This window comes from Pygoscelis adeliae, unplaced genomic scaffold, assembly GCF_000699105.1.
Source record: "Pygoscelis adeliae isolate BGI_AS28 unplaced genomic scaffold, ASM69910v1 Scaffold26, whole genome shotgun sequence".
Lineage (NCBI taxonomy): Eukaryota > Metazoa > Chordata > Aves > Sphenisciformes > Spheniscidae > Pygoscelis > Pygoscelis adeliae.
In genome coordinates, this window is record NW_008825104.1 from 1,849,487 (window position 1) to 1,858,917 (window position 9,431).

The 9,431-nt window shown below is 39.6% G+C and overlaps 1 protein-coding gene across 1 annotated transcript in view; it reads left to right on the plus strand.

The window, feature by feature from the left end:
* Nucleotides 1-9,431, plus strand: part of PGM5 (phosphoglucomutase 5) — an 86,257-nt gene that overhangs the window by 72,937 nt on the left and 3,889 nt on the right. The window contains exon 10 of the mRNA XM_009327299.1: nucleotides 96-230. Within this exon, the coding sequence (XP_009325574.1) occupies nucleotides 96-230 (135 nt within the window). The remainder of the gene's footprint in view (nucleotides 1-95; nucleotides 231-9,431) is intronic.

The window sequence follows — 9,431 nt, forward strand, 5'->3', positions numbered from 1 at the left end:
TGACTCTTCCTTTTACTTTTTATTTTAAAGCAGTGAACTGTGATTTGTAAAGGTATTGCCACCTTACATATATGCTGCTCCGTCTTCTCCCATAGGGGCTGCGGATTATTTTTTCAGATGCTTCCAGGCTCATCTTCAGAATGAGTGCTTCTAGCCATGTGAGAGCTACTCTCCGGATCTATGCAGAGAGTTATGAAAAGGATCCTAGCCAACACAATAGGGAACCACAGGTAATGCAATAGCATTGTAATAAGTTGATAAGTAATGCACTTCCTCCCAATAGCAATGGGTACAGGTTTTCATCTTTAATCAGAAGGAACACTCAGCACTTTGACCTGTTTACTGTGTTTGTGGATGATTTTCCTAATCACGTGACTGTACATGTTTTGAGGCAGGACCAGCTGTTTTAATATATGTTTGTGTAGTATCTAACACAACAGAAATGTCAAGGGCTGAGATGCCTCGTGATAAATGCTGGGCAATGACTTTTAGTCTATTAGGAGAAGCCATGCTACTTTTAATTTTTCACTCATTTTTTTGCAAGTGTTGTAATCTGAGTTACAGAACAATATTTAAAAAAAGATAATTATTTTTCAAGCAGGTTATCTGGGGATCACTTAGTTACAGCATCCCAGGGATTCCTCACGATGAGAGTACAGTTAGGAAATATGGATGCCGGAGTCTAAACAATGTTGGGATTCCTTGTAAGGGAAAGACTTGCAGCTGTCTGAGAATTATCTCATATCATAACCAGACTCTTTCCTAAGAAGAGTGAAGGTTGAGAGCGAGTTGCAGTATAGTCCAGCAGACGCCTAAAACAATTCATAATATAAATCACATTTCAAACTCTCAGATTTTTCCCAGTAAAACACCTTCATGCTGTGGTATAAGAGAGGACTAAGGGTGTTTCGTGGAAGAGAGGATAAGCATTTAGCTTGTAGTAAATCAAAACCCTGTAGTTTGAAGTCCCATATAGTTGCATATTCATGACTGGAATGCAAATGCAAATTTCCCAAAATGTAAAAGCTGTCAAATATATTTGAACCCTAGGTAAGTGTTTGACATTGTTTTTTCACCAGATTCCCACTATAAACTTAACGAGTTTCTTCTTACGCTATTAAACAATTATCTATCAGTCATGAAAAGTGCTTCAGTTTTTCCAGAAATGTTGCAGACTCCATTCCTGCAGATATGATCTATTAATTTTATTTGCTTTTTCTTAAAGTAACAGTTTGCATCCTCAGTAACTGCTTGGATAGAATACTTATAATGTTAAGCCTCCAACAGAGTAAAGGACCATTTTTTAGCAGTTTCATTGTTTTTCTGTGCATCCAGGATTAGCCAGCTAGCAGGGTCATAAATATATTTTGACCAAGGAAGAGCACTGCTACAATCCCGTTCGCACTTGCTACTGTATTGGGTTTACGTGGCAAGGTATTGGTAGCAGGGGGCCTGCAGGGGTTGCTTCTGCGAGAAGACACCAGAAGCTGCCCCATATCGAACAGAGCCAGTTCCAGCTGGCTCCTAGATGGACCCACCACTGGCCAAAGCTGAGCCTACCAGCAGTGCTGGTAGCCCCTCTGTGGTAACATATTTAAGAAGGGTAAAAAACTGTGCAACAGCAGCAGGGAAGGAGGAGTGAGAATGTGGGAGAAACAACTATGCAGACACCGAGGTCAGTGAAGAATGGAGGGGGAGTGGTAGAGTGGCTTGGTGGTCACCTGGAAGCCAGCCAAGGTCAGTGCACCACAGCTATGTCAAATTTTGTTACAGCACAAATTGTTTATCAGTTGCAACTAAGCTGACCATTTTAAATATGGTTCTTTGTGCTATGTAGGCAAGGCATAGATGAAATGAAAATAAGTCATGGTAAGAGACAGGCTAAGAGTTCATTTTAGAGGTTCGCAGTGGACTTACAGTAACCTTGTGATATGTGACACAAAAAGTGTGATCTGAATATGTTTCCTGTCTAACGAATCCCAACAAAAAATACTAGAAAACAATAGAGCATATACTTGCAGCATTCATCTAGCTAAACTTTTGACTATTTAATTACAAATGAGAACGTGCCTTTTAAAATGGAATCCTTTTTGCATCAAGGGATTGTTCTACTTTACTTGTTACAACGTATGCAATACGAGAGAAGTGACATGCTGGCAGAGTTTAGGCTTGTGTGTCTCCTAAAGTAACCTACAATCAAGGCCCAGTATTTAACACTTGTTTTTTTAAATGAGTGGAAAATAACAAATGTTCTCAGTGAATTTTCCATTTGTGAACAGACTAGATTGAGGGAGCAGAGGTTATCCTCAGAAAATGAGGAATGTGCAGCCCTACTGTTACATTTCATCTCTGTTCTGCATGGATTTGCTTGAGAGAGGTGCATAAAGTCCACTGCAAGGTCTAGTGACCTCACCACCAACACAGACTGTGTCCAGGGAGCAGCAAGAATGGGGCTGCTGCACAAAGTGATAGGCGCCAGGCACCCACAGCAGCTACAGCACAGGCAGTGCCCTCATTGTCCAGGGGACAGTACCCCAGCAGGCAAGTGGAGCAGGCAGAGCAAGGCTCTGGTAACAAGCTCCATTGACCATCCCAGACAAGGCAAGTGATGGGTCAGGTTCAGGGTCCATCTGGAGCAGCAGGAGATGGGACCAGAGACAGGGCTGGAGATAAGGCATCAGTGTGGGTCCATCCAGGAGACAGGGTCAAAGTCAGAACTGGAGACAAGCTACAATGTACATCCAAGGGGTCCTTCAAGGAAAGAAGCTACCTATAGCACAGGTCTGAGGTCCACCCACTCAGGGTGGGGTTTCTACCCCACCAGGGGTAGAAACATCATTGCCTTGCAACTTGTTGCAGAGACTTTCCTGCATTCATGCAGTGCAGACAGACATTTTAATATCCAGACTGCCTCAGGAAATACATAGTACTGTAAACACCCTCCTCATCTCTTGTCATGTGCACAAAATATGGCACAAATAGCAATTTCATCTCAATTAATGCAATAAATTCTTTCTCTGGTTTTTCACTGTATAGTATTGCACAGTTCTCACTGCTCCTCTTTCCTTGCCCTGGCTGGATACATTGCCAACAACATGAGGGCATTAGGACCTGCAAGGTCATAGATTGTATCCCACAGGCAGACGGTGGATTTCAAGGGAGTACATAAATTTGATTTCAGGAGATCCTCATGTTAGTACAAAAATAACTGAAAACTTCTCAGGAGAACATTTGTTAATCTTCAGTGGAATATGTGGAAGAGAGTGAATAATGAACTCCTTTTTCAGAAAGCAGCATTGCTGGTGAGGGGCAGCATAGTTTTCCTGATATTGTAATTCCTTTATTGTTTAGTTTGCTTTGAGATTCATACTGACACATGTACATCTAGAAGAGCTGTGACAGATTTGAAGTTTAAGTACTTTGCTTCCTATTTACTTTCAGTAATAGGGGCATAGTCAGCATATTCATAAGTGACCAGTTAGTCAAACAGCACTGACGTGAAGAAGTATGTAAAGTATATACCTTATATGTAGTATTTAAGGAACTTGTTACATTTGGGATAAATGCTTATTTTTCTTTAAGTGTGGTTGATCTTTGTAATTGGGTAGATGACTACATGTAGCTTCTGTATCATTGCACTCTGCCTGGAATAGCGGATCAGGAAAAACTCTCTTCCATACTTTTTATATCATAAAATTATTTGATGATTGGCTGCTTTACTAAATACTCGATTGCTTCTGCTTATTGGACCACCTTGTTCCAGCACCTTCTTTTCATTGTTTACATAGACAAGTAGAAGATGAATGCTTTGCATTGCTCCATGTTTTTGCCTGGTTACAATTCCAGTCAAAACCTGAAAAAAAAGGCAAAAGTTCCTTGAGGCATGTTTTTGGCTCTTTTTCACAAGAAATAAATCTCTCTGTCTTGAAAGACAACTCATTTATATTGGAAGTTACAGTGCCATTTTGTGGAATCACTGCCTCATAGCTTGAGTTTGCCTCATATCAGCATCCTTTTTTTTTTTCCTTTCCTTTCAGACAAAGTCTTTTCCAAAATTAATCAGCCAACTTTTCAGCAGTTTTCAAGTTTTTCTAGTTTGCTTCTGTTCTCTCTGACAGTGTAACTGCTGATGGTGAATATTCCACAGATAAGCAGAAATCTAAACCACACCTTCCAATATGCATGCTGAGACATGCATATTGTCCTGAAACACCAGTATGACATTATGGCACTTTCTGAGTTAAGTGTTAACTGAGAGGTATTGTAAAGATTATATATACAAGTACATTTCTTTTAAAAACAACTGTTCACTTGAGGTGGACAGAATTAGTCATTCACATTAGAGGTGCTGTACTTCTGTGGATGACCGTAACTCCTTTCCCACAAAAGGTTGGGCTAGATCTTCCAAGGTCCCTTCCAAACTGGGCTGTTCCATGATGAACCCTCGTCCAGAGTAAAATTTGGACAAAGACCTGTAACAATGCTCAATATCATCCAGGTACAACTACTGTGAGAGTGTTAGCTGTAGGCCCTACTTTGGTTTGATACCCAACAGAAAGCCTGACATACTTTGAAGCACTATTGAGGCTGCTCAAAGCTGTGCCTTTTGATTTTGGCCCCAGAGAGCCATTCAGGTGAGTGGTGCTCAAGTGAAGCTTGCCTCATACTTTGTTGTGCTTCAGTACTGTGTAAATCTGCATGATTCTTATGGGAAGAGCTGATTTTCAGGCCTTATTGCCTTTAAGTGTGTATTTTGCTTCAGAAATGTTTAGAGCTTCTGTAAGAGCATTCTTGTAACCAGACAGAAGCAAGGCTCATAAGGACCTTTTGTTCTAATTCATATGTAGGCCAAACAGTAGCTATTAATGAATGTAAAGGTCACCCAAATCTTATTTTAGTAGCATCTTTCATACAATTTAATTGGTAATAATTTCCACCTAGAATAAATTAAGCATAGACAACTGCCTGATCAACAACATAAGAGTCCAAGGGAAAGCAGTAAAATATGCCAATAATTAGAAGTCCCAGGTCAGAGATAAATGTGAATAGCAGTGGCTTCTGGCTGTTGAATGATCCGTTGAAGGAAATTGGCAGAAGCAGCTTCATGGTCACCTGGGAGATAAAGAGTGGCTACTTTTTTTCTGTGAGTAGTTCAGTTCTTCCTATAAGCCAGTATCAACAGGAATGAAAATCAGGACCAATAAAGAAAAATGACCATCATGCTCTGTATACTGCAAAGTATATTAAAAACAATTCAATGTAAGCATTTTAGAATTACATAATTTATAGTGGTGATGCAATCTAGTTCTAAAAGAAAGTCTTGAAAACAATGCCCAACACTTTTCTAAAACTGAAATGTTCCCCTTAGAATGGAAGACCACTCTGTTGATGCTCCTTGTCACTGGTGATGCCCCTCATCACTGTGCATTCCTGAGAATATTGCTTTCCATCTAACTTGGAAGATTTCCTTAAAACAACGATTTCCTTGGTTTTAACCAGTCAAATAGACATCCAACTAGCAATTTCTGGAAGTTCAATCCATTATAACAAATGACAGACTTCTGTCTGAAGACTTGGACCTTTATGCATTGGCATGTATCTTTTTCTAAAGTTAATAGAGTTATTAGCTGTGCTAAATTTAACACAGATGGAAAATCTAGAGATATGTTCAATGGGCATGAAGTACTAAAATAAGAGTTTATTGACCTGTAGGCTCATTTATAGCCTCATTTTATAGATAAACTCATTATTCATTATTTGCAGATCCCAACATACGGTTAGTATCTTTTTGTCCTTTGGCTAGCCACCTGGATATATTATCAAACTTGAATAAGATTCAAACAGGAAGTTTCCTATATGAAGACCAGGAAAGAAATGACTCATTATGCATTGTTTTGAATTGTTTTATTTGTAAATCCAATGTGTTCTTCAACAACATGGTTGTGCTGCTGTTGGAGGAGAAGTGCCCTGGGAATAGTGTAGTGAATCATCTAGACTGTTCTGAATATGGACTAACTAGCTCTGTTTACTGTATGTTATTATTCATTATGTGAACTACAACAGCAATAAACAGGTGTTGTCATAGACCTATGCAGGCTATGTCAGGTACTCCGGGATGCAGTGAATCACAAATGCTGCAATTACTTTTGCCGAAGACTAATGAACTATGTGCTAGTTAGCTATAGAATCATTAGATTAGCAGCAGCCCGAGCGGAGATTTTGGGGCAGGAGTTGTTTCTTTGTGTTTTTGTCCAAAAAGGCACGCTAATTAAAAGAAAAATCATTGGATAAAAGTGTCTTGATCATCCAAGACTGAATTTCTGAAACAATTTTTGAATGGCAAGTAGCAGAGGAAAAAACAAACTGATTTTCAGGTGGACCTTGGTCAGTATATGAAAGGATTATGATTATATATGATTGTATATATATAGTGATTATATAAAGCAATTGTTTATGGTGTGTGTTTGTCCAAGAGGAGGGAACTGAAACCAGTAACCCAGAAGTCCTTGTGTCCAATATCACTTAATAGGGATAAAAGTGAAGGTTTCTATATGGTTCTGTCGAGACACTCTTACAACCCTAAGCACAAGTGCAGTTTGCTAGAGAATTATTGCCTCTTCGTTTATTTTTGAAGCATCGGGTCTTATAGCATGGCTCTGGTTGGCTATTAAAACATACAGTACGGTCCAGAGAAATCATATAAAGTTTTGCCTTTACTATTAAAATTCATAAGATTTTATTTGAGGGGACGTGGGATATGGAGATTTCCATCTGTTTGATCACACTCTTAGGTAACACAGCATATTTGTGCTATTCAGGTAATTTAGGTTCTGATTCTGCCCAAAGCCATACAGTGAACAAATTTTGAATCAGCTGGAACTGGAAAGGAAAGTTTGTTTTCATATTACATAGGACAAATACTTTGTGTGACAGTAATTATAAAATATTTCATGAATAAAGGAAATTAATTCATTAAACCTCATCTTCACTCAAAGCTCTTTGGATATACTAGAACAGAACTGATCTGTTGCAAACGTAGATGTTTCCATGCACCACTCAGTTTACATTTTCCTCCTGTCTTTTTCACCCCTCATGCCTGCCCTCCTCTATTGCTAGGGACAGAACAGCTGGCCTCCTGACTTTTATTGTAATTTTATTTGAGTTAGCAGGCAGACCATGCACAAGAGTTAGAGAGGTCAGTTTCCTTCTTCCCACAGTGAGCGTGCTGCTTCATGGTAGTAAAGTGAACACCACCAGTGCTGCGGATGTTACAGAGCCAGTCCAGTTTGTTCCATGATGAACCAGGCTATCCACATTGCTTAGATCTTCTAGGATTGGTGGCAGTAGCCTAAACCTTTCCAAAGACTTCTGTTTTTTGGAATGCAAGACCCAAGCAGGCGTGCTGAGCTGAGCTGTGTGTTGAGTCTTTATGGCAGAAGCCCTGCAGGAGGTACAGCTGTGGTGCCAGACTGTGTGATCTTAGTGTAGAGCTCACTTTGTAGTTGTTTCTGTCCATTCTTTGTGTCTCTTCTATCATTTCAGTGTTGCTATGTAAGTTGATTTTTAAACTACATTACAGCCAAAGGAAAAGCTCCTTCTAATAGGTAAGGCCATCAAAACATGTTTTGGGGGATTTGCCCCTCTCTTCTGCCTTTCTTTTTCTTTCCCTTAGTTCATGTGATAGTGATTCTGTTGCCCAGGTTACAAAGGGCTAACAGCAGCTTTAAGCAGTCACATGAAGCAAGGGAAAATGACGTGGGAGCAGGAAGAGGTAAGAAAGGAAGGAGTTATTTCCCAATTCCTCTGTATCCTTGTTCCAGAACTTAGAGCTGTCTCAGTTACCCTGACCTCTCTGAGCAACCTTCTGTGTAATGTTTAAATGATAAAAAGAGAAGGACTGAGAATGAATTTAAGTGTTAGGAGAGAAAAGGATTTCTAGCCCATGCCTGAAACGTCAAGGCTTATAATAATTTATACAGTAATAATACCAGCACCTAGCAATTACTGCTTTTGGTGACTTCAAAGCATTCTGCAAGCATGTTTTTCTCAAGGCCACCTTTACAAACTGGAAAACTACTTTAATTGATAGTAAATCTCAGACAAGCAGCTGAAGAAGTAGAATTTGGGGTTTGACAGCAGTTTCTAGAGAGGGAAGATGCAGAGAGGGAAAATGCTTGGCACATCTTCTATCTTTACAGAGCTCCAAAGGTTGAACTATAGCCCTTCTTTGACGACTTCATGATGTACTAACCCACTTGTTTATCTATCTTTAATTTTGAGGCATTTGTTCCTCCATTTGTTCCCTGAATTGTTCCAGGGAAGTGAATTCTTCTGGAACATGTAGTACTATGCCAGGTCTGCCTAGAAATCTGTCGCAAGGTATGAACATTTGTTCTCAAATAATTACTGTCTGAAGTGTCATTTTGATTATTAGTACTTCAGGTGCCTAAATGCCTGTGTAACAGTCACACACGGTTTAGCTGATTGTTGCTGGATCTTTGTCCCTAGTAGGACATTCTTTTAAGACTGGCTAATTTGGATGGCCTTCCATTACCTCTCCCTGTGATCCCAGAATACAGGGAGCAAATGGTTTTGTGTTTAATGTTTTACAAGTACTGACGTATATACAAATAATTGACCCTATGTTCCTAGTGTTCCACCCTGTACCTTCACTTGGGTATATGTAAAGCTGAGAGAGCCCAAAATAACATTGATGGACATGATGCTGAATGCAAAATGCGGATCAGGATGCTAAGAGAAGACAGAGCAAAAGTTTCAGAGCTGTAAAAGAGAGTTGTAGTTACTTGGTGTTCACTAAGATGTTTGGATCCTATTTGAGGGTATTACCGTTCTCTGAGGTTTTTTTTGTTTTATTTTTCTCAGATAAATTCTGCAGAATTCTTTTCACTGCTGAGACTGATGGGGCAACTTGTTTTTGAGACTTACATTGGACTGGGAAAAGTGAATTTGAGACCTATGGAAAACGTCCATGCCTAGACTTTGTAAAACTCACCTACATTTGGTTTTCTGAACAAGATTGAAATTCAGTGCAGGCTGGGGGAGAGACTGAAGAGAAAAGATTCGCGAGCTTTCCAGGCAAAGTCTGGACAGATGATTTTGCATCAGAACTGCATGAATTTTTAATGAAAGTTGGCAAGTTTTAGCATAAGTGCTACACACAGTAGGTTTTCACAAGGTGTTTCTTGACGTATAGATGGCATTTGTCCACCTATTCTGAGAAAAATATTTTCAGAAGCCAAACTCCAGACACATGCTGAGTTTTTAACCTGCAAGCAGGTACATTTCAGCCCTGCCTGACCATTTGATAAACTGGATGCATCACAGGGTAAATCTTATCTGAGAACTTGACTAGAAGAAAGGGAGTTGAGTGGAATTTTCTTGCAAGATCAGAGAGAAAAAATGCTACATGA